This window comes from Lacerta agilis, chromosome 12 (assembly GCF_009819535.1).
Source record: "Lacerta agilis isolate rLacAgi1 chromosome 12, rLacAgi1.pri, whole genome shotgun sequence".
NCBI classification, from domain to species: domain Eukaryota; kingdom Metazoa; phylum Chordata; class Lepidosauria; order Squamata; family Lacertidae; genus Lacerta; species Lacerta agilis.
The window spans coordinates 7950075-7975789 of record NC_046323.1 but is presented as its reverse complement, the minus strand read 5'-3'; the positions used below and the strand labels follow the sequence as shown (position 1 = coordinate 7975789).

At 39.3% G+C, this 25715-nt stretch overlaps 1 protein-coding gene across 39 annotated transcripts in view; it reads right to left on the bottom strand.

Moving 5' to 3' along the window:
• The window catches only part of LRRFIP2 (LRR binding FLII interacting protein 2), a 42995-nt gene that overhangs the window by 1036 nt on the left and 16244 nt on the right, over positions 1 to 25715 (bottom strand). For 17 of the 39 annotated variants that reach the window (XM_033165281.1, XM_033165285.1, XM_033165283.1 and 14 more), the window contains 14 exons: positions 24816 to 24884; positions 21762 to 21875; positions 18348 to 18392; positions 17263 to 17370; positions 16340 to 16411; positions 11999 to 12169; positions 8677 to 8769; positions 7848 to 7940; positions 5470 to 5571; positions 5112 to 5244; positions 4272 to 4321; positions 4022 to 4142; positions 2688 to 2767; positions 1092 to 1196 (listed from right to left, as the gene is read on the bottom strand). In XM_033165281.1, coding sequence (XP_033021172.1) covers positions 1092 to 1196; positions 2688 to 2767; positions 4022 to 4142; positions 4272 to 4321; positions 5112 to 5244; positions 5470 to 5571; positions 7848 to 7940; positions 8677 to 8769; positions 11999 to 12169; positions 16340 to 16411; positions 17263 to 17370; positions 18348 to 18392; positions 21762 to 21875; positions 24816 to 24884 — 1356 coding nt within the window. The remainder of the gene's footprint in view (positions 1 to 1091; positions 1197 to 2687; positions 2768 to 4021; positions 4143 to 4271; positions 4322 to 5111; positions 5245 to 5469; positions 5572 to 7847; positions 7941 to 8676; positions 8770 to 11998; positions 12170 to 16339; positions 16412 to 17262; positions 17371 to 18347; positions 18393 to 21761; positions 21876 to 24815; positions 24885 to 25715) is intronic. The other 22 variants (XM_033165306.1, XM_033165321.1, XM_033165322.1 and 19 more) reach the window with 16 other exon arrangements.

The following is a 25715-nucleotide window of genomic DNA, read 5'->3' as shown; positions in this document are numbered from 1 at the left end:
CATGTAGTTACTTGAAAACAACCCCTTCTACAAACAGAATTTCCACTCTGCCAGTTTGACTAAATTAGGTAATTTGATTTTATTTTTTAAAAAAGGTAGGTGGATAAACTGGATCTAAAGCAATTATGTAGAACCTGAAAGGATATTGTCAGGGAGCTGCACTCCAGTGCCAGACAGAGTCTGGGTGGGTACAGGCAGCCCCAGCCCCTGATAGGTCTTCCAGCACCTCCCCTGAGGAGGAGGGGTCATCCTCAGGCAGCCAGGTGGAGCGAGGGCTCCTGGATGTTGCTCAAGGACCCAGTACCGCCCGGCAGACCCGCTCTGAAGGGGAGCTGCCACTTCCATCGCCCGAACTGCGCAGAGGGGTCAAAAGACCAGGAAGGCGGCACTTCCGGATTCATCTAGTGACTGGGCAGTCATGTTTCTCAGTAGCTCTGCACTGTAAATAGCCTTGCACAATTAAATGGTTAAAAGACAAGATGGATTTTGTCTTTACTTGTGAGCAACCACTTGAGGATCCTGACCGATATCTTAACCCCAAAGAGGGGCATAGAGGTAAGTCTTCCATTTGCCTCATCACTTCTCCAAGCTATGAATGATTATGGCATCAAAACCCTAGTAGAGAGGAAAGCTCTAAGAAGGGAAGGGGAGCACAGCCACTTTTTCTATTAACATTGGGACACATTGTCCCAATTTCTCAATTCATTAAAGCACACACAGGTTTAAAAAAGTAATCTGTTGTGATTTTTATTTTTTCTACCAGAGTACTCCCTAGCTATTGTTTGCTAACAAGCCATTGTACATGAGTAAGTATGCAGTAATGACATTCTGGTTTTAAACATAGGGAAGCATACTACAACAGAATATTGATATCTCTCTCTAGTTCCTCAGTAACCTCTAACTTTTTTTTAATGTAACAGTCCAAAAAATCCCACATGACAATCTCTGTGCTCACCATTCCCGAGACAGTCAACAGGAAGAATATTTTTAAGACTTTGATATAAGAATTTAAATATAGGAGGCAATAACATTTAAAGATGGGGTAGTGTTATTTTTATAACTTTTTCACACTGTGTGAAAGAGACAATTACCTCTCGCTGAAGTTTTCTCTTTTCTGCTTTGAGTTCATCTTCTACTTTTTCTGCATTCTCAGCAGCAGTTTTATATCTTACTACTTGTCCTTCAAGTCTTACAACCTAAAAGACCAAACAGGTTTAAAGCAATGATTCACTCATGTTCCCGTATACAAGGAATGCCCCCTTTATCTGTGACCTTCCTTTACGTAGCACTAAAAGGGCATGAAACTTATCACTTTTACTGCCTTCCTTGAGGCAGCCAACTCACATTGCTGTATTCAAACTATTATGTCTCAGCTTTATCAGCTGACTTTTGAACAAGCCTGCTTGATGTCTTCATGCGAATGAACAAGGCAGGAAGTCTTCAGTTAAACTATGGCTCCCTATTGTGTCAAACATGCCAGAATAGTAAGCCAACAGCTTACCGTATTTTTTGCTCCATAAGACGCACCTAGTTTTTAGAGGAGGAAGGTGGGAAAGCCCCCTTTTCTTGAAGATCAGCTCAAAGTTGTGCAGCTTCTTTTGCAAAGGCGGAAAAGCCCTGTTTTTATGGGGTTCAACTCACAGTTCTCTTTAGGAAAGGGAGCCGTTTCTACAGTTTCCAGACAGATAATCTAATCAGCCAGTCACTTCACAGGGCATTAATCATAAAACTTATGAAATGAGGTAGTGGTTGTCTGAATATGGCCAGTATTTGCTGAATGTAATAATGCTTCAAGAATCTTACAGGATACCAATGAATTTATGTGAACAGTGAGACTAGGTTCAACTCTATTAAGCACTTTTATAACAATAATTTTATTATTTGTACCCCACCCATCCATGTGGCTTGTCCCAGCCATTTTGAGCAGCTTCCAACAAATATAAAAGCATCAAACATTAAAAACATCACTTTTACAAGGCTGTAAAAGCATTATTTTTAAAATGTGTACCTATTCCCCACAAATTTTCACATGCACTATATAGCTGTCTTTTCATTTTGTTAGCTTAGAATACAAGTGGCTATTTTCTTGCAAAGTTCACACCCACCAACTCATTTATATACCCAATAGCTCTAGTCCTCTGAAAGGATGACACTCATGTTCAGGGACAAATTCTCTATAGGAGCATGAAGCCCTCAGGATAATTTGCCACACTGGCTCTACGTGGAGGACATCAAGTTGTTTCTGCAGTCTTATTATACAGGTGAAACTCGAAAAATTAGAACATCCTGGAAAAGTCCATTTATGTAAGCAATTGTCTTCATTAGCTACCAGAGTTTAATATATGAGATAGACTCATGACATGCAAAGTGAGATATGTCAAGCCTTTGCTTGTTAGAATTGTGATGATTATGGCGTACAGCTAATGAAAACCCCAAAGTTGAAATTGTTCTCATCAGCTGTAAACCATAATCATCACAATTATAACAAATAAAGGCTTGACATAGCTCGCTTTGCATGTCATGAGTCTATCTCATATATTACGTTTCACCTTTTAAGTTGAATTACTGAAAGAAATGAACTTTTCCACGATATTCTAAGTTTTCAAGTTTCACCTGTATAAGAGCATAATACATGTATGTGGTATCAATAAAAGTTTAGGAAATATGTATAACAAAAAGGTACCTACATTTTGTTCCAGAGTAGTTATGTCTTGCTCAGCTTTTGAAAGCTTAAACTTGAATTCACTTATTTGTCTGTTGGCATCTCCTAGACACAAGAAAATTAACCATTTAATGGCTGTCAACTGAACATTTAAAGGATAGCACATAGTACATAAAATATACTTCTTTGAGGAGTGAATTTCCTATGGGATTTTGAATACAAATAAACATTTTCAAATTCAAATGACTAGATTACACTCCAAATCTACTAAAAGTACCTAGCACTGTATAATTTCACTAGGGTCCAAAGATTACTTTATTCAACAATTCATAGAACTGGAAGGGACCACGAGGCTCATCTAGTCCAACCACCTGCAATACAGAAATCTTGTCCGTTGCCTCCTTGAGTCATGGGACTACAAGCTCTGCAAACCTCTAGACCAGGGGTTGTCAACCTGGTCCCTACTGCCCACTAGTGGGCATTTCAGGATTCTAGGTGGGCAGTAGGGGGTTCTACATCTACAGCAAAAGCTGAAACCTTCCATCGAGCACTGGTGGGTGGTAAGGAAATTTGACCATCAAGAAAGGAAGCATTAGTGGGCGGTAGGAATAAAAAGGTTGACTGCCCCTGCTCTAGATGTTTCTGAAATGCTGTTCTGTACACACAGAGATCCCATTTGTGTAACTGCAGAGAAACCACAAAGACAAACAGGGATTGAACTATGCTACAATCTAAGTGTTCCTATTCTCATTTAATTTTCTCAAAATCTGTGTAGCAGCTTAAGCAAGAAGATTAATCCAACGAATTCCAGGAATTTAAGCCAAGGTCGCCTTATGCTTCTATCTACTGCATTTTATTGTATTCTATATATTTTATGGGATGCGGGTGGCACTGTGGTCTAAACCACAGAGCCTAGGGCTTGCCGATCAGAAGGTCGGTGGTTCAAATCCCTGCAATGGGGTGAGTCCCGTTGCTCGGTCCCTGCTCCTGCCAACCTAGCAGATCGAAAGCACGTCAAAGTGCAAGTAGATAAATAGGTACTGCTCTGGTGGGAAGGTAAACGGCGTTTCTGCGCGCTGCTCTGGTTCACCAGAAGCGGCTTAGTCATGCTAGCCACATGACCCAGAAGCTGTACGCTGGCTCCCTCTGCCAGTAAAGTGAGATGAGCGCCGCAACCCCAGAGTCGTCCGTGACTGGACCTAATGGTCAGGGGTCCCTTTACCTTTAAGTATATATTTTATATTTTGCTATTTATGTGGGAAGTGGCAAAGAAAAACATTCAGGCATGAATGTTCCTACCATGTGCACTCTTCAAAAGTAGAAATGCCATACGGAATTGAAGAATGAAAATATACATACTCTGCATTTCAATAAACTGCAAATCTGAACCGTTTTCCAATCCCGTTAAATTAGTATTTGTGCCATTATTTCCAGAGGATTTCTGCCGTTCTTCCTCCAACTGTAATTTCATTTTTTTAATCTGAAATGAAAATAAGCATTCTGTGAGTAGTTCAATATTACGTCTATTTATACTGAAGGTCTGCAATAAACACGAAGCAATTCAATGTAGTTTAGTTTTTCAGTAGCGGGAAGAGGACAGACACTTTACCTGTGACAATAACTCTTCCTTTTCTCCCGCTAGCTTTCGTAGCCTAACATCTAAAAGAAACAAACAATTCAGTTAGAAAATTCTAATTCCAATTCCTTCCATTCGAAGCTTAGCAAAACAAAAAAGATTAAAAGGAAGAACTCTCTTGGATGAACAGAATTTCATTTGAAATTTCATCAAGAAACAGCAAGGTCAGTAAGAAGAACTTCAAAAAGTGTAAAATTGTGTATTAATTTTTAAACTGAATGATACTTATTTGGAACGAAGAGACTTGCTTTCAAGAATGAAAGATTGGGCATACTACGATGGAATAGCAAATAAACTAACAATTCCATATTTGGTACTTTTCACATGACTGCTGAAAGTATGGCAATGACTCTTTTTTAAGACATAGATCCTAGCACACAGTGCTGTAATGTCCACTGAACTAATATTAAATGGAGTATACTTGTTACTTTTTGCACACATTTTGAATTCAGAGATTCATTTCCACATGATACTGCTTTATTTATCTTTTTAGTAAGCTATATACCGTATTTTACGCTCCATAAGACGCACTTTTTCCCTCCTAAAAAGGAAGGGAAAATCCCTGTGCGCCTTATGGAGCGAAGGCTTCGCTCCCACTGCCTCCCCCCATCCCCCCACCGTGTTCGGCGGGAGGTGGGGGGAGCAGCGGCGATGTTGTTGGATCGTTCCAGCACCTCCGTTCGCAGACAGAATAGTTCAAGACAAGTAAAACTCATTATGACTGTGGAAGGGGGCCTAAGCTACTCATTCTTATCCATACATATTGAAAATGAAACTCAGCATTCTGAAGAAAGTGGTTCTCTGTAAATTTACCTAGTGGTCCTTCTCCTGCGGATTCCAAGACCTGAGCAGCTTCTTGCGATACAACTGTTATTGAACCAACTACTGGTTCATGGTTGACATCACCATTTGGAGTGCCATCTGGGATGATAACTAATCCATGCTTCTGGAAAAAACACAAGATCAACAGTTTTTAAGAGGAAGCTTATGTTTATTGGTGAACACTTTGCTCAATAGACACAGCAAGAAGCAGCAGCACCACTGCTCCTGTTCCTGCTTTAGCTTCAGTGGAAAGGGGGCATGCTGAAGTCATGATATGTCCCTCTCCAACACACTGACTATGGCTTCATCCAGCAGTCGACATTGCCAAGTGCTGCTACAGCTAACGTACCTCTCCTGTCTTCATTGTTTCCTTCAGGTCAGCCAGCTCATCTCTGAGCTCATCCCGCTCAATCCTAATGCAGTCAAAGTACTCTTTCTGTCTCTCTAGGGCCTGGGTGCAGGCAGGTAGCGGAAAGGAACAGCATAGAGAGAGAATGTGCGATAGGTAAGAAAGATTTCTTGCAAATAAAAGATAATTAGCTGAACAAAACGTGAGGCAAAAAGAAAAGAAAGTCGTGCACAGTCCTGTGTTTGCCACAGAAGTTCATGCTTGGCATAAATATCCACCACCACCCCGGCATTACAAAAGACCTGGGAAATGCTAAAAAATTCCATGTTATGTGCTAAACTATAAATACAATTCATGTCTATTTTAATAAAGTAACCTTAGGCTTTCTGCCTAGTGCTTGAGCCAAGCTGAATGAGTCCAACAATCCCATAGTTCCAAAAACATTTGGATTTTGAAAGATAATCAGTGATAAAGCATGTTTGATTTTTGAGATCTATTCAAGCATAACACTTTATGCAAGCAAACACAGCCAATTGTGTTGTAGGAGGATACAGTGAGCTGTACTGATTTTTTTTTTTAAAGGATCTGGGACTTTTGGTAGCAGTCCTAGAAAACCCTATCCATTACACTAGAGATGGGGCACTTGTGGTCCTCCAGCTCTTGCTGGACGCCTTAAACAGCATGCTCAGTGATCAAGGATGGAGGAAATCCAAGAACACCTAAAGGGCCGTGGGCACCCATTCCTGCAATACAATACAACTTTTTCAACAGGAAACTAGCAAGGGCTTTTTATGGGAAGATATTGATATATGAAAGAAGTGAATCTGTATTGTGCCTGCTCAGAGGTTAAGTATCCTCTAGAGAGAAAAAATGGGCATTAGGCCTTCCCTCACCATGAGAAGTTAATAACCAAATGAGAGACTTTCAGTTACTTGAAAGCAGAATTTCCTATAAATTTGGGAGATTGGATCCAAAGTAGATTACTAACAAACAGGATCCTATTTATGGAATCTCTTTTTAAAATATTTTCACATGTGGAAAAGCTAGTTCGCAAGATTTGATCTATGGAAACAATCATAGAGAGAAAATAGTGTCCAACAGACTCTAAATCTATGCCCTGGCAGCTTTCGATTATGCTAAAGGCCAGTTTTTCTACTATAGTTGTACCTTGGTTCTCAAATGCCTCGGTATTCGTATGTTTTGGATCCTGAATGCCGAAAACCTGAAAGTAAGTGTTCCGGCTTGCAAACGTTTTTCGGAAGCCGAATGTCCGATACGGCTTCCGCTTGAGTGCAGGAAGCTCCTGCAGCCAATCAGAAGCTGTGCCTTGGTTTTGGAACGGTTTCGGGAGTCTAACGGACTCCCGTAACGGATCAAGTTCAAAAACCAAGGTTCCACTGTACTAAAAGTCCCTTTTCAAATTTATAGTGTCAGTCTCAGAATCTCTAACACCACACACTCATATACACCCTTTTTGCATATTGTTTGCATAAAGGGGCATCATGGATGTCTGCAGGGAAAGGCCAAAGTGCTCAACATAGGGATGGCAGGGGAAGGACAGTAGTCATGCAGATGCACAACACCCTTTTCTGCACATGATGCCTTCTTACACGATTCATATGTGAATGGGGTACAGTTTAAATTAAATCAGTGGGTATTAAGTTACAAGTCCAATTGACTTCAATGACCTTTAACTTCTTTTGGACTAATACATACGTATGTTTGTGCCCAACCAAGCAAAATTGTTATGTCCTATCTGAATGCTTAAATTTTTAGACAGTAAAAGCTTTTGAGGCTGTCTCAAAGCCCTATTTTTAATCAGTACAGTCATACCTTGGGTTACGGCCACTACAGGTTGCGCGATTTTGGACTGCGCCCTGCGCCAAACCTGGAAGTACCGGAATGGGTTACTTCCGGGTTTTGGTGCTCACGCATGTGCAGAAGCACTAAATCGCACTTTGCAGAAGCGCCAAATCACGACCCGCACGTACGTAGAGCGGCACTGCAGGTTGCGAATGCTGCGGGTCGCAAACGTGCCTCCCGCACAGATCACGTTCGCAACCCGAGCATCCACTGTACAATGCAAGGTCTAGAACAGGCCTATCATCCAAATCCAAAATAAATGTATTAGAATCTAGCTATAACACTGGAATTAAATCACTGCAGTGCTTGAATATGTTTATCTTTATGTTCTAAATCTGCTAATTCATGAAGTTTTAGGTTCAAGCTGCATGCCGTATTTATTTACTCTCAAATATTCAGCATAAAATACTTCTATCTGGAACACCCAATTCAAACACTGGAACCATCAACAATCCCGCTGCCAACTTATACCAGTCTATTCCTAATCACTCTTCACCTCAGTATTCATCTCATACCCCAATTTTTTTATCTTTCCAATTAACTGTTTCCTGGAGGTCAAACACCTCTTTGGTTATAGATTCTATTCTCTGTTGCATGCGTTGGTTCTCCTGCAGTAAACACAGGGGAAAGAATAAAAGAAGGGAAAAGACAAGTAAAGGAAATTACAAGGAGATACAAGGAAGTAAGTAAGGCAGTTAATGAAACACAGGAGATGAAGGTTTTGTGAATAAAGGTTTGGCTAAGAGGTTCTCTCCGCTTTGTTAAATAAAACTATGAATAGCTTTAGGATAAGATCTATATTAAATCGAAGTACACCGTACAGCTGACATTGATTACATTGGAACCACAAGCTTAGGCATAAATCTGTGTTGCCATTCATCTTTAAAACTGGATTTTCGTCCCCCGATTCCGACACTACTAAGCCCAACAAACCCAAGTTAATTTTACTCAAACATATTACGGAAAGGACTTCTGCTTAAATACTAAAACTTTATATTTGCTACCAAGTTCATAACAGCATAGCATACCTAAAACAAAAATACTGTTTAAGCAACAGATGAACAGTACCAAATCATAGGGTTGAAAAGCTCACCGACAAAAGTCATTGATGAGCCGGACTCTGAATATGTGCTCCCAAACAGGGCACATGTGACACTTTGCTTTTTGTCTGATGGTGTCATGACTTCTTTTGATCCCAGCACACTGCTCTAGCTCTTTATAAACCGGCATCCAAGTGCCAGAAACAGCACGTGCTGCAGTCTTTCCTGAATGAAAGCATTTTAGACAACAGAAAAAGCAGATTTTATCTTGAATGCAAGTTATTTGCCAAGTATGAACATGTACCTCTATTAGTTCATCTCTCTGGCGAAGACCCTCTTTAAGTTCATCCATCTTATGCTGCAGAACGGTGCACATATGTTTCTGCCTTTCCAATTCCTGTATTAAGGAAATATAAATTAAGCAGCTGAAAATTAAAGTCCAAGCATATTATATATTAGTTAATGAAATAAGCATGATAGCAAATAATTATACTATTAATGTTCCTATTTAATTGGGCTGATTCACAAAAATGGAATTAGCTTATATGAGTATAGATTTGTTTTAGCTGCTCTGTCTGTTCTCCAACACTACTCTCTTAAGGGGTGGGCTGACTCCTGAAATAGGTGGGCTATTTTAAAATTTATTTATTATTGGTGAATACTCTGGATCCAGAATTTATAAAGCAAGAGTACACATTCAGAATCTCTTTGCAGTAGAATGATCCCAAGCTTAAGAACTTAAGTAGTGCCCTTCTGGCTCAGATTAAGGTTCATATAGGTCCCACAGTGGCCAGCCAGATCTCTGGAAAACCACAAATAGGACATTTGTGACCCTATTACCTACTTCTTCCCAGTAATCAGACAGATCAACTATCAATGTAGAGGTTTCATTTTGAATTATTATAGTTAATAGCCATTAACCTTTGCCTGGCATTTGTATAATCCTTTTTGAAGCCAGAGCATCATGATTTTCTAAATTCCAATTCTTAAGAGGAAACAAAGCAACTTGCCTACAGCTTTGTTCACAGGCATTCTCCATTATGCTTCCTAACCAAAGGAAAGGAAAGCAAAAGCAGTGCACAGTCAAGATAACTTATGCCTACCCTTAACTGGGAGCTTAATAACTTGCAGGAGCTAGATGGTTTACTGGCAGATCTCAGTCTACCTGAGTTGCCTCTACATTCAGGACACCACACTAAACAAAATGGCTTGGATGCCTCTTCAAGAAGATGCTCTAGTGCAGGGGTGGCCAACTCCCAAGAGACTGCAATCTACTTTCAGAATTAAAATCTGGCAGTGATCTACCCCCGTTTTTTAAGGGGGTCAGCTCAAAGTTGTTCAGCTTTTTTGGGGGGGAGGAAAGCCCCGTTTTTTGGGTGTTAAGGTGCAGGCTTTTGGGGGGAAGGCAAGGGAAGTTGGGGTTAAGTCACTCACAAAAACACCGCTATGGATGGAAACAGCCACACAGAGGGAGCTCCGTCTTCCCTTCCTCCGTTCAAACAACAATGGAGGGAGTCAGGTTTACCAATGCAGAAGAAAGGGAGCCAGAGATCGACCGTGATCTACCAAAACATTGCGGGGAGCTACCAGTAGATCACGATCAGACACCCCTGCTCTAGTGAGCCTGTGAAGTCTTCACCAACCTGTTGCCCTCAGGATGTTTTGGAACACAGCTTCCATCTAGTCTAAAACATTTGATGGGTATTTGGCTAGGGAAGTTTGAAGAAAGCATGATAATCAAGTTATGCACGTAGCTGCAAGTAAACCTCTTTACTTATGCAGTTACTACTGCCTTAAGCCTCTGCCTGCAGCTAAGGACCAGAGCAGCTTTCAACTTTGCAGACAACTGGTTGCTGCCTTTTGAAAAGAACCTCTCATTCTGAAAACTTGGTGAATGTAGCCAGTTAGTTTAAAAGAGGCCAGACTGCTGATAGTTGAAAGGGATAGAAAGTAACCAACCTAAGATTAAACAAGCAATGACCTGGATTGCCCCAGGATAAGTGATTGCATAAATAAGCCTGAAAATGGTTGAATGCAAACCAATCTACCGTATATACGCGAGTATAAGCCGACGCAAATATAAGCCGAGGCACCTAATTTGACCACAAAAAACTGGGAAAACTTATTGACTTGCGCATAAGCCGAGGGTGGGAAATGCAGCAACTACTGGTAAATTTCAAAAATAAAAATAAATAAAATTACATTAATTGAGACATCAGTAGATTAAATGTTTTTGAATATTTATTTCAAAGAAAAACAGGGGCAAGGAGTTCCATAGGCTTGACTCTGCACCACAGGAATAAGCGTTTTCTTTTATTTGCCCCCTCCCCTCTTCCAACAGTTAGGCTTTCCTTTTTATTTCTTTGGTGTATTTTATGTCCAATATTTCCATCCCCCTACAACCTCTATCAATAAATGGGACTGATTCCTGAGTGTGAGGGGGTTTATTTTCAGGCCCTTTTCTTCCCTCCCCAAAGAACCCTCCCTTCCCAAACAGCCAAGCTGTGAATGGATCCAAAGGAAGATAAGAGTTGCAGAGCTCCTGTGACCTTGCCTCCTCCTGGGCTTTGCAGAGAGGAGGGGGGCAAGAGCCTCTGTTCCTTGACTTGGGGGTCCTCCCTGCACCCTCCCCTTCATCCCAGGGACCCCCTCTTCTCCCCAATGGACCCTTTGCAAGATGAGCAGAGACTCACTGGATTCAGGAGGCGCCAGGGATGAAGCACATGCAGAAGAGAGAGACAAAGGCCCCCTCCTCCTTTTGTAGGTGGGCTTGGTATTTCCTGACCTCTCTAGGAATCCCACTCAATCCTTTTTAACCCTTGGCAAGCCAGTGCCCCCAGCTTCTCTGATCCTGTCCTGTGCCTTTTGCAGGAAAGAGCTTCTCTCCACTTCTCTCCCCCCCCCAACTGACAGAGGGGGAAGCATTGTGCAGTGCTTCTCCGATCCTCCATTCTGTGCCTTTCTGCTGGTGAGTGGAGGCAGAGGCGTCTTTACCCTTCCAGCTTGTGTCTGGAGGCGCTAGGACCTCGCAGACAGCTGCAAACGCACGGGATGGGATCCTGCGGGACCCGGAGGGATCTGAGAAGAGGCGTCTCAGATCTCCATCCTGCGCATTTCCTGGTGGGGTGGGGGGGGGAAGCGGAGAGAAACTCTTTCTCTCTGCTTTTCCTACCCAACCACCTCGCAGACAGCTGCAAACATACAGGACGGGATCGGAGAAGATGCCCCCGTCCTGCACATTTCCCGGTGGGGTGGGGGGAGGGAGAGGGAAGCGGAGAGAAGCTCTTTCTCTCTGCTTTTCCTTCCCCACCGCCCGCCTCACTTGCGCATAAGCCGGGGGCGACTTTTTCAGCCCCAAAAATGGGCTGAAAAAGTCGGCTTATGCGCAAGTATATACGGTATTTGTAAGTTGCAGAAAAACATTCAATGGTCTTAAGAATCATTACATTTTCCTACTTGTGAGCCCATCAACAAAATTAACTTTGTAAAGTTTTCATCTTCATTAAAATTACAGAGACCAAGTTATTTAACAAATTACAGGCATGCAGAAACATACACTTACGCTTCTTAACATTTAGCTAATAATGCAAATTCTTTATTAGTAATAATACAGAAAATACAAATACCTTTGTCTTATCTTCATTTTCTCTGTAATATTCTGCTAACTGCTCCTCTCTTTCCTCAATGACATCCTTTAGAGTATCCACTTGATAGATTAAGTTATTTTTCTCATTATCCAGTTGGGCATTAGAAACCATTGCTTTTTTAAATTTCTCCTCAACTTCAGCAAGTGACTCCTAGATACATAATATAAGATTTTATTAAACTTAATTTTACTCAACTTACTGTATTAAACATTAGAAATACATAATACAATTTTGCTAAAATAGCAAATAGACTTATGTTTCATATTCCACTGACTCAACTGTCTTTAATAAAACCCAATAATAAATCTGCAGAAGTCAAATAAATAGGTACCTATAGAAAAATGTTAATCACACAACTTATTTTTCTCGCAGAATGCCAGTAACCCATGCAATTTTATTTTATTTTTTTACATATAAAAGCCTGAAGAAGAGCATTTACAGAGAGGTAGTTGTGTTAATCTGTTCAGGAAAACAAAGTCTTGTGGCACTTTAGACTAACAAATGCACTTTGGTGTAAACCTTTATGGGCTAGAGTCTCAGCTTCAATTTAGTTCAGATTACACAGACCTCCCAGCACCAAACTTCCCTTCACAGATAACTAAGGACACTATAGTGTATTTCTAATACTAGATGTACTAGTTAAATAAGACTTCAGCTATTTAACCAAGTGAGTATTCAATATTATCAGAGCTTTACTGTTAGGAAACAACATTATTTGCAGGTGTTTTTCTACACTTTTCTTGTCCACATGAAAAGTTACAATCCCCTCTAAATAAGACATTCAACCAGTCTGCTATCAGTTTGGAGATGAAACAGGGTAACTTTTTTTTTTTAAAAAAAGGAGTTGCTGCTACATACTTTGGATGACCTAGTACACGGAAGTACATAAATTTGTAAATTAAAAGACAATAGTATTTAAACAACCACCTCCAAAACTACCTGTCAGGAACATGTGAATTTACAGTGTTGATGGCAGTGAAGAGGGTAAGGAGTAATGTCTAAAGATGACAGATCAGACAAACAAACTCAAGCATTTTGCCCTCCAAAGGAAAAATGGAGGCTGGGGGGGGGGGGAGTCCCGGGTAGCATGTAGTATCTTGGAGGAAGAGATTGGGAGTTAAGCTTTTCCTAACTTCAAAGCTGTATCTTTCCTGCTACATTGCTATAAAATAGTGAGTTTGGGGCTAACAGCATGGGAAGACTGGGGGGGGGCATTATTTACAACCCTGAGGCCTAAACAGCATTACAGGGCTCCTTTTGCAGGATGGTTGGAGCCCTGAACAGAAGCAACCGACTTGGGGAGTTGAGTTTGCACTTCAACATTATGCTACAGGTCTCACTGGTCATCTGACTATAAATAAGAAGTTTTTAAGGCATTAATAATGTAATTTATGGGTGAAGCACAATTATGCCCAACTGCTAGTGAAATGAAACCCAGATCTGCTTGAGGGTTCCCAATCCACTGGGGCAGATTTTGGGGACACATGTGGTGTTGGAGGAAGGAGAGAATGGAGAAGCACAATTACACTACACTGGATCTTGACTTGTACCTTTATATGAAATATTGTAAGATCCCAAAAATGCAATTCACACCAGCTTAAAAGCAGTCTCAATATAATCAGTTCATGTCTACCTTTATTCACTCTCCAAAAAATGGGGAGGGGGGAAAACTAGCATACACTTCAAAAATCAGTCAATTTTTGAAGATGGTATTTCCTTCTCAAACATACAATTATTTTATTTTTACATGCATGATTTCCTGTGAAGTACAGAACATTAAACTATATTGTGGCGCATTGCAAAGAATCAAATTCTACAGAAGTGCCAAATGTAATGCAGAATAGGGCAAGCCCTGCCCCAAAGCATTTTTGCTCTAAACAGACAAGTAGATAGTGTGGGAAAGCATGAACAATTATGGCTAAAAGCATCATGTTAGTTCTCTGAACTTTCCTCTTTTGCAAGGTGTGTACACACCATAATTATTTAATGGGTGTATCTATTCAGGGATGACATATTTTTACGTGTGGTTAGCTAAAAAGTGGATGGGAAGGTAAGAGAAGAATGCAGATGGGAGGAGAGTAAGGTAGAAAAACTTGCAAAAATACAGTGGGAGGGACTTGCCTGAGTTGGCAAATCAGTGTCATAATTTATTTCAAAACACACAACTAATCAATGCATTTATGAGGATCAAAATGTCTCAAAATTGATATTACTTTTTATACCAAGGTGGTCAATTTATAGTTTCATTTGCTATATCGCCATCTAATTATGGTGGATTTTTCAGAAGCTTGCTACAATTTTGTGACATTTTTGTTGGTCCTAATAAAGGTATTGCCAACTACATTTTCAGGGGGGTTTTCCTTACAGAGGAACATAGTTACATTTGCAATGAAGCTAGTACAGACAAGGGTAAGGTGTAAAAGAAGTTAATTATCTCAACAAGATTAAAAGATAAAAGCAAACAAGTAGATATGCTAGCTATTATATTTACACCTCTTTGGAACCCAACCATTGACTATCAGTTACTCTGCATGGGAGATCATGAAAAACCTTAAGCTGCAATAGGGTTTATATTATAGGCACAATTACCTGCACCTTTTGCTTGAAGTTTCCATAATGGTCCACTTTGCACATCACAGTAAACAACAATTAATTAATTGTGGTGAATGCAGAAATCACTCCCACTTTGCTACTCTCCTAGTGCATATAGGAACAACAAGCCATGATGCCTGGCTCAATGTTACATCCAGATGGGTGAAATGGGGGACTGTAGTTTGTTTTGCCTAGACATACCACAAAGCCCCTTCCGCCCTTAGAAAGGAGGGGGGGTTGCAGTTAGCACGAGCCCGCCACATGCACAAGGGATGGCTTCATCCCCTGGCACTATTGGCTTAGCCCTGGGTGTGGTTCCTGCCCAACCGGCCAACCGGCGCGGTTGGCAGGGGCGTGCCTACTGCATTTAACTGGGCTCGGCCTCTTCTCCTGGGCTCCCAGCTGATCCAGTTTTCACAGGGTAAGTTCCTATATCGGTGATCACAGGGTGAGTTCCTAGCTGATTTGCAGCAGCAGAGCTCTCCCATCAGTGGTTAACCCTTGCCGGACTGCCAGCACGACGTACTGGAGTCGGATATAGTCAGTTAGGTCCAATGCCTAAAGCCAATACTGCTCAACATCCGTAACCAATAAAGTTGTGGCCTTCTCTTGCCCATTTAACCTTACTTATGGTGTCTTGTGTTTTATTTATCATGGGAGGGGTCGGGATATTGACATGCAAACAGTTAGCCAAGGACAAATCCTGGCTTTACGTCATGGTATATTTTGACCTAAACTACAGTCCCTGGTTCAGATGTAATGCTAAGTCAGGATTTATGGTTGTTGCTCCTGCTAGGGAAGGAACACAGCAGAAGCCAGCAGTATGTTCATGATAAAATTGTGATATGTGACTGTTGCCGTTTATTATCAAGCCCTGCAGTAGAGAGGTTCCCATGTATAAAGTGGTAACTGGGATGATTAGTTAAAATGGAAAACAGATTTTTACACAAAGTAGTTGTTAAGGTTCACAGAACCAGGGAAAGGACTCACATTCTATACCAGCTTGTAGAAACATCTTTAACTTGAGCCAATTGGCTAGGTTACCAAAAATTCTTTGGGAGTATAGTAAGCATTCTAAGAAGACACTTAGGTTTGACCTTTGTATGTTTTCTAGTGAAAAGGAATTCCATGACTGAGAGGAGCTTCTATAAATGTTTGAATAGGAGTTGCCTCTGCAGTTTTTAATCCAAGCTGGTAATACATGTGAGGCAAAAAGATATATAGATTATACTTGTCTCAAATGGATTATACCAAAGTTTTCTGTGTTTGTTTTTAGCATGCCAAAAAATAAAATAATAAATTTTATGTTTTTACAGTCTATGAAAGTGGGAGTTTAAATAATTATTTCTTGGAATAAATTTCTGGTCCAATATTATTATTTTGAAACTCAGCTGTGCCCCCCATCCCTAATCATACTATTGGTAATATCCAGTTGCTAATTAAAAAAATAAAATGGAACTGCGAACAATACAAAAGCATCTGCTAAACTTCCTATATTAACGGAAAGTTCACTGCCCTTTTCACATACACATTAAACACTTAAACATAAGAAAAAAAATTAATTGGCAGATATATATATTAAAATATGAACCAATTTTTAGTTTGTATGTTAGGCAAGATCTTTTAAAAAGTGAGGTGTTAGTAAAGCTCTGTTAGTGAAACTGGCAAAAACTTATTTGCTGACATATTACCATAGAGAATGCATGCTTGGGAGAAACCCTGCTATACCTTTAGTTCTTTAAGTCCCTGCATGTATCTCCCTTCTACATCTTGTATCTGGTCCTTAAGATCATAGATATCCTGCAGGACATAGGAATGAACCATTGCATAAGAACATTGCAAAGAATTTACTATTGAACTCTGTGATTAAAGCCCAGGAATTTAGATTAGTGTGTTTTTCACTTGAACAAATTAAATTACTGTTGTATTCTTAATTTTCTAACTTGACTGACATATGTGGATTTTTAATTCAGTGCTTTCTATAAGGCTAAAAAAAGGGAAATAATGTATAATGTTTGTAAATTGAAATGTTTTATTACCTAAATCTCATGCCCTCAAAGTATCACACAATCTAATTTCATAAACGGCATCACAATCTTATCTTTGATACTTTACTGAAAAGATATACCCATTAATATGAACTAAAATCTTTAAAGCTAAACAATTACAGCTGGTTCTAAACAGTACAAATAATTCCTTACTTCTTTCACAGACTGCTAAGGGATGGTTAAGAATAAGAAGCCTGATCAACAGGTGATGTTTTAAATGCTAAACTGCTACATCTAGCACTAATTAGACAGATGAAATCTCCACAAGCCTGAGCAATGTGCTGGACATGCTCCTCCTTGCCTCCCCCTCTTCTTTTCCCATGAAACCAAGAGTAAGACTGCTGCGGAGTTTAGTTTCTTTTTCAAATGGCATTGGCATTGTGTTATGTAGAAACAAACTTGCCTAGTATGCTATTAATTTTATATCCCACACAGTCCCGCAGCAAGTATTTTGTAATCCAAGGAAAATTTAAAAACCCAAACCCCTGATTGCTTTTACAAAGGTGCTTTGATTCTGTCTTGTAGTCTTATTCAATGTCTATTTCTTCCTCTCCAAATGAAGGAGGATAACCTTTTATTTTTAGCCAATGAAAGTCTGCTCACCCGCAATTCACTTAAGGAGGTATCAGGATCCACTAGGCTGCTAGTATCGCCACTTCCTCGTCTAGATGAGTTTCCACTCAAAGGAGTTGCTGAATTGCGAGACGCTGGCTAAAGAAAGAAAAACATGGCATGAAAACTAGCATACATTTCAAGAGCTTTCCCCAACACACTATGAAGTTCAGATTTCAACATTCAAGTGTCTCCCCACTTATGCATGTTTGAGTTGTGTGTGACCGTGTCTATGTGTGGCACCAGGAAATAATTAAATAAATCAAATTAAACTCTGAAAAGGCGCAAAAATGGCCCCCAAAGAAGAGGAAAAATGCAAAAATGGCGTGAAAAGAGCAGGAAAAGTTAGCAATCCCAAGAGCTTTTGCAACTGCAAGCCAGATACTTTCAGGTACTGGTTTATCCCCCTTATCGTTGTTTCTACATCATCCTCCAGTAATGAGGAAGATTGAGAGCCATCACTGCCACCATTCATGCCAGTCTGAGAAGTGCTGTTCGTTTTTTCAAGGGTTTCCAGAGGTTTAGAAGGTGTTTACAGGTGTTTTAGATGGCATTCCCCACTATACACGATTTCACGTATAGGGTGCAGTACATGGGAACGTAACCCCTGTGTAAATGGGGAGATGCCTATACTAAAAACTTCCAAATAAGTTTATCAATCTTTTCAAGGAAACGTACCAGTATTTTCTAAGTTCCCATATAGTTCAATCTATCCAAATGTCCTTTTTCATCAAATAGCTCTTACAGGAGCAGAACATATTTTAAAATTATCTTCTTACAAGATACGGCAAATGGGTTATAGATCTGGCACAACATTATTTGTAATCTTCTCCAGTCTGGTGCCCTCTAGATATTTTGAACTGCAAATCCCATCAGACCCAATGATCACAGCTGATGTAGATGATCTACAACACCGTATTCTGTCAAACGAATAGTTGAAAAAATATAATGAAGACAATCAGCAACACACGGGAGGCTGGAGAATCTCCCGATATCCTACCATGCTTTTTTGAATTGGCATCAATATGCAGACTTTGATATGTTTTAAAGTTGTCCAAATCTCTTTAAACACTCACCCTTGAATACAAGTCAGAATATGGCCTGTCACTCTTTTCTTCCAGCTGAAAAAAAGAAGTGTTAATATTAAATTTGAACCATTTCTTTGAATTAGAAATCTGAATTACTGGGATCCCTTTTTCATCCATGTCAACACAAAGCTGAAACAGTATTCTACAATGAAAGTTTCCTTCTTCCTTTTCCTCCACCTGAATATTGCATTTGCATTTAACAAAACTTCAGCATCAACAGCTCCGCACAAGGTATCAGTCCTACAAATTAACACAATGCCTTATTGACAATAAGTTGCTTCTTGGGCTAGCCTTTTGTCAAGCCAAGCACAGAAAGTAAATTCAATGAAGGTAATTTCAGTAATGGTTGTGTGTTTTTTAAATGAAGTGCATTAACTACTGGAAATTCACTAAGTAATATATTTTAAACATGTAAGCTTTACTTATCTATGAACATTTTTCTCCATTTCTGCTTTCCAAAATGAAAGTTTAGTAGTAAATGGGTTGAGAAAAGTTTTTCATTATTTGCAATTGCCACCAAGACAGACAATATAAACAATGCTATTTCATTAGTAATCTGTTGTATGCATTATAAACAGGAAGCATAATTTATGAAAAACTGTTTTGTGTATATATGGTTTTAATTTGTGATCCTCTAGTTCAAGGATCACTAACTCAGCACCCAGAGGCACAATGGCACCTGCAAAAGCTTTCCTTAGTGCCCCTCAAACAGAGGCCTCAGAACTCTGAGCTTTTGTTTTTAAAAATGGTTTTAACCATCTTAGAAAGTTATGAAGCAAAACATTACGATTTAGCTCCACAAATTTTCTTCACATGTTCAAATTTTTATTATCATTATCAAAAGTTCATTTTTTCCCTGCTTTCTAAAGGAGCCCAGGGCAGCAAATACTATCAGGCAAGTTAACTGAACTATCAAGGCTAGCAGGTATTAATGGCAGGCTGCAAGAATATGTCATTTTCTTGTAATGCTGAGCTGGTCAGGTTGGAATGTTTATTTCTCCACGTCTAGCATGCTATGATGCATTTTGAATGACTGTAGTGACTGCATCTCCAGTTTCTATAGCCAACAGAATGTTAACAGCATCTCAAAGTATTTATCCAATTTCTTGAATCTCTAGGTGCTGGAAACATAGGGAACCAAGCTACTAGCTAGCAATTATAACCAACCACTCAATGTCACTTCATCTCTAAAAATGGCATTTGCAATCAAACTTTCAGTTGTGGCACAAAATCTCCAGAAGAATCAGAATGTGATTTATAGCTTTTGTAAATATCTTTCCAGTGAGCTTACACAATAGTCAGTCTAATAAAAACAAAGAAATTGGGGTTTTCTTTTTACAGTGGTGGACATCTTGGTGAGGTCATTATGGCTGAAAGAGTGGCTGAAGATAACCAACCAAATGAATTTATCCGTATATACTTATCACTAAATTTGCAGCTAATTCCCAAAATTAGATATACATTACATTCTGAACAAATGAAAATATATTTATTTGCCTTTACAAACCATCATTTAGCACAAGAGTTTGAATCATTCGCCCAAAAGCCAGTGTACCTATTATAGCTGCCTTGGATATTTTATGCAAAGACAGACCAGGATTTAAGCAGGGATGGTACTACAACTCCCATCATTCTTGACCATTGCCCTTGCTGTCTGGGAATGATGGGAGCTACAGCGTAACATTTGGGGAACCATTGTTCCACATCCGTGATCTGAAGGACCACACACACACACAAGCCCTCTTAAGCCTCCCACTTCAGTGCTTTCTAAAAACCTGTCACTGGCTAAAAACCTGGCCATTTTATGAATTTCAACTGCTACCAGAAAAGCAGGAGGAGAGGGCGAGGGAGGGAGGGGGAGAAGGATGAGAGAGATAGAAAGTGAAAGAGAATCAGAAGCACAGTACACAAAGCTCTCTTGATCCTAGCCAGGGTTTACAATTATGTATGAGCAACAGCAGATGCTAGGCCATGACTGGTGAACAATTTATCATTATCTCACTTTATCGCAGGTATCATGAATCTAACTGATTTATGTCTGTCATTTTCTTTGGGGGGAGGTGCTAGCAGACGTTCTCTTGGACCATCTGGTTTGCTATGCCAGCTTGATTAAATTAGTCAGAGGATCTGGTTTTTCACTTTCTCAGACAGTATCAGTCTTCTCCCAGCTCCTTTAAGAGGCAGTTTATAAACAAGAGGAAGAACTGGGATTCTTGAGATCAGAAGCAGATCAGAGAATGTCCTTTCCCATTCTAGTCATTCCCTTCTCATGCACAAATTTGCCCTACCAACCTAGCCTTAATCATCATTAAGGAATTAAGCACTGAGCTCAACTACAATCAATGCTAATCAGGTTTCATTAACAACAATCAGAGTTTCAAGTGCCAAAGTATGGAGTAAACATGGGAGTAAATTATCAGAGTGTTGTGTCAACATTTGCCCCATATATATTATTTTATTCATTCTAAGTACTTTTATGACACCTTTCAGAGCAAAGCCTTCCTAAGGCATCTTAGAAAAGATAACTAGTTTTAAATACGTAACAGGATAATTTAGCTTCATGTACATAGTAGGGGTTCACTGCAGTAGCTGTATCTAGGCATGATGAAGGGGTACCTAAGTGCTATTTGCCCTTCCTTTGATGGCAGTTGGTCTAGGAGGAGGAAGGCTCAGCTGAAGTCACACCTGAGAAGCATAGCTCGAACTGATGCCTTTATCAATTTTTGGCTATGATTCACTCCATTAAATAAAATGTCATGTACTTTCTTCCCTACAGAAACCTGTCAAGGGGAGGAGCATGTACCATAATAAATTAAAACCAGGATGCATAGAAGTCTGAATGTATAGAAATCTCTTTAGAGATATTTTTGTGATCCAAATGCAAATGAACTTACAAGCAGGAACCATACTCTGAACACTATAGTTCAAACTTTTTCTGTTTTTAAACCATGCAGTCATTTATAGGGTTGTAATGAATATCATGCATGTCTGTAACATAGCATCAGACAACTTGTTATTGGAATTTGAGTACATACAATTATATTCAGTGCCATTAAAAAAATTATAGCACTATTTACAAAGTCTTCAAAATGTGTGTAAATAAGACAGTCTACAATTAATAACAGTTTTGCATGCAGATTTAGACATTGGTATACAAATATTAAAGTTAAACACTCTGCAACATTGTCAAGTTAGCTGGAGGTTTCTTTTTAAAAGACTAAGACCATGCAAGTTGGATTCTATATTTTAAATAAGTCTTATATATGTAATATTCTGCACTGCTAGCAACATTTTATACTAAAACTAGCAAGCATTACTAGAATATTAATACATTTCCCAAAGAAAAAGGACAGTCATTAGTAAACCTACAGTGATGACATCAGCACATTATCAAACACTCACACTGTTCATGTCTGGAATGCTGACATCATCCAAGTCAGAAACAATGCTTCCCCTACGATTAGAGCGGCTAAAATAATCAGCTGCAGTTTCACTATGATCAGAAAAATCAGTTGACTTTGATGACAAACACAACAGATGGAGAGAGAAATGATAGAATAATACATTTCAGATACATGAAATAAAATGTGGGCATGTTAGTTAATCTTATTTGCCAAAATTGTTTTAGACGAGATTTTCCTTTGAAGAGTGAGATCTCTCTCCTTTCTGACTGGAAAAACAGCTTAATCACAATCACCAACCTTCTCACAACTCCATGCATTCAGATATATTTGTTTCACATAAGATTAACTCCTTATGCAGTTTCAAGCAGATGGCAACCTGAGGACATTTGGGACGAGAACATGATGGAATTTGATGGTACTATCACATGTAATAATTAATTTTCAATCTCATCAGCTTCAGAGTTTTAAAGAATAAAAAGAGAATGGTATCATTACTGAATCTGGACAGGGTCATAAGCCATCTTTCTCATACACCCTAATAGCTTTTATCCTTTCTTTGGCATCAAACCTATGCCCTTACAAACCTAACCAACTCACATTGGACCTATTGGTCCTCCCTACTGGTTTTCAAAACACCTTCCTAGCCCGAAAGCGTAGGGTGGAAGAAGAATATATTTCTCATTGGAGCAATACATTTAAAGCTGGTATCTCATTGTCACATTCAGCTGCATTTTAAGAATGCTGCTGAGTATCAAGCTATTGTTTTTTGTAAGTAAAATCAACAGCAAGATATTTATAAAGAGTTCATGTTGAGATATTCAGGATTCTAAATTTTATCCTTAAACTAAACATTTATTTGCCTAGGGAAATCAAGTTTTGATTTATCATGTTTGTCCGCCCTATGCCCTATTAGGTAAAGATAAAGGGACCCCTGACCATTAGGTCCAGTTATGAATGACTCTGGGGTTGCGGCGCTCATCTCGCTTTATTGGCCGAGGGAGCCAGCATACAGCTTCCAGGTCATATGGCCAGCATGACTAAGCCGCTTCTGGCAAACCAGAGCAGCGCACAGAAACGCTGTTTACCTTCCTGCCAGAGCAGTACCTATTTATCTACTTGCACTTTGCCATGCTTTCGAACTGCTAGGTTGGCAGGAGCTGGGACCGAGCAACGGGAGCTCACGCAGTCGCAGGGATTTGAACCGCCAACCTAGGCTAATACAACTCTCCAGGTTACATCTCCCTTCCCATAATAATTCTTTTTACCCTTGCTCAATGAATAATTTTTAAGCCATACACATACAAACAATAATTTAGTTTGAATTTACTATCACACTTATGTGTGCCTTGAATGGTATTTTTTCAGATTTAGCTACTGCAGACAAACTGAAGAAAAGGTACTAACTCACACATTTACCTTCACTACAAAAAGCCTCTTCTTGATGGAGAACTAATTATAAGACACATTACAAAAAATGCAGATTTTGAATCATGTGTTTCCACATTACAGGAATAGTATATTGAATCCAGTGTATCAAGAGAGTTCCAAGTTATTATGGGCAATGCCACTGCCATATCAGACACAATCAATTTTTTAGATGGATATCACTTTGGTATAGGAAGCCTCATGACCCTTTGAGTACACAGTTTTATACTCTAGCGAAAAAAGACCAGCTCGCAATTAGAAAAGCTCTCTCTCTCCAAAATATTTAAAGTGTTAGATTATGAAAAGAAAATTAAATTTAAATAAAATTGTGTGGAATATCATATTTTCTTACTAATATATTGAATAGTATAAAAATCTTAGGGAGAATAACATTAAGACTGTGTATCGGTGGGACTTGATACCTCTCATATTAAATATACAACTATTCAAGAAATATGCCAGCATTGCACAGAATTCAGTTCTGTTTGGATGGAGGCCTTGGTCACTATTTAGTAAACAATCTACTACACTCAATGATATCCAACTGAGTTATCTTCAGAGTTGACTCTTTAATATTAATAGACTTCAGTAACTAAAATCTATTAATTTCAAAGGGTCTGCTTTGAGTACAACTGTGGATATAAGCGATTATATCCAGTCATCTTTGAGACAGGATATTTAAATGACAAGAAATCTACAACTCAGCAAAACTTAACCAACTTATTGCTGTTCAAAAGAAATCATTTAAAAATGGAAGCGAATTGAGCTGCTTCTTAAAGCCTGAGTAGAGAGAATTTGGAATACTCTAGGTAAAACTGATGCCTTTAGTGAAGTTTATAGGAGGTTGTGAAGGAGTGGTCAATATTAATAATTTTTACTTCAACTTTAATCAGTTTATCCAGTACTGAGAAAGGCATCTTAACCAAAAAATTCCCTTGGGAAATTTATTACTTTAAGATATAGAAGGAAAGTAAATTCATTTATTAATGAACACAGGGGTAACTAGTGTGACACCTCAGATGTTGTGAAACTACAGTTCCCATTATCCCTGACCACAGGCATTGGTGGCTGAGGCTGTGGGATTTATAGTTAAACAGCATCTGAAGGGTAGCACATTGGCCAGCTGCAAGCTAATTATTTTCATTCATATCTCACTTCCCATAAAATATCTCAAAGTCATTTCACAATAAACCTCTTTAAGTTTTTGTAAACCACTTTTGAGGGTTTTGCTTTGTTTTTCTTGTTGAACAATTAAACAGTATATAAATTTTAATAAAAATAAAATTAAAAATCATTACAGAGATGGGGTTCCAGCCTGGGTTCAATAGGATTCTGCAGGTTCTAGAACAGTGGTGGGGAACCCCCAGCCAACAGGCCTAATTAGGGCCACCAAGTTTCCCTATTTGGCCCATGACACCTGTGACTTGGACATGCCTTGGCCCAAATAGCAGCATGCAATTCGGCCTTAAGAGATAATAAAGCAGAACATGATTACTTCCAGCTGGTATAAGCACACAACGTGAAGAATGACACCTAGCTAACTCATCTCACTCTAGGACCTGTGGTACTTCATGCAACAGAGTTCATAAAAGCAGAACAAAAAGCACAACCAGACAGCCGTGCTCACCACACTATCCCTCCTGCCTCGAACAGCACGATCAGAGGATGCAATGCTCCCTGCTTCATCATCTGTAAACTATAAAGTTCAAAGACAAGTAATTAACTAACTTACTGTTGGATAAACGTTTGTTCGGATTAAGTAACATTCAATGTTAATGACTCATATGCATACTAAAAATGTGCAAATCAATGCAACATGCTGAGGGGGAAAAAGTATTTTCATGCTGCCTTGAGGACACCGCTATGGATAGCGAAATGCTCATCTTTGGGACAAGTGGGAAGGCATGTGGAGGGTAGCATAAGGATCCAAGGGGGCAAATACATTTGGCCCCCAGCAGAATCACAGTGGGAGCTGAACTACACAATTTTCAGGTAAAGCACACATTTTGTCCATGTGCTTTTATTTTCACTGATAGGAATACAGCATATGAAAAATATTTGCTTAGAACACAAATAAAAAGTGGAAGGGTTAATTTGGGGACATGTTTTGCTAATCCTGTTCCCTACTTCTATGGCCCAAGTCACCGAGAATTAAGTACAATGTCATAAAGATTAAAACTAATTCACATTGTAAATATAAGTAATTTGTCTTTTGGATGTCAAATCCAAAGCAGGAGTCATAAAGCTCTCAGAATCATGAACTCCAAAGATCATCAAGCTTGACACAGTAATTTGAAATGACCAAAATACTGGAGGGCCCCAGTGATTCACTTCTGCCTGACAAAGTGGAAAGTCATAGATAGTGTAAATTGTTGACACTTTGGTCATGATCTTTCCCTGCACAGATGCTGCATCCAGGCATAGATAGATTCCAATTAGATATAATGGGAAGCCAGAGCATTAGAAGGATTATGAAGCCCTAACACGCTTTCCATATTCTAATCTAGTCCTCCCTACACAAGGGGTG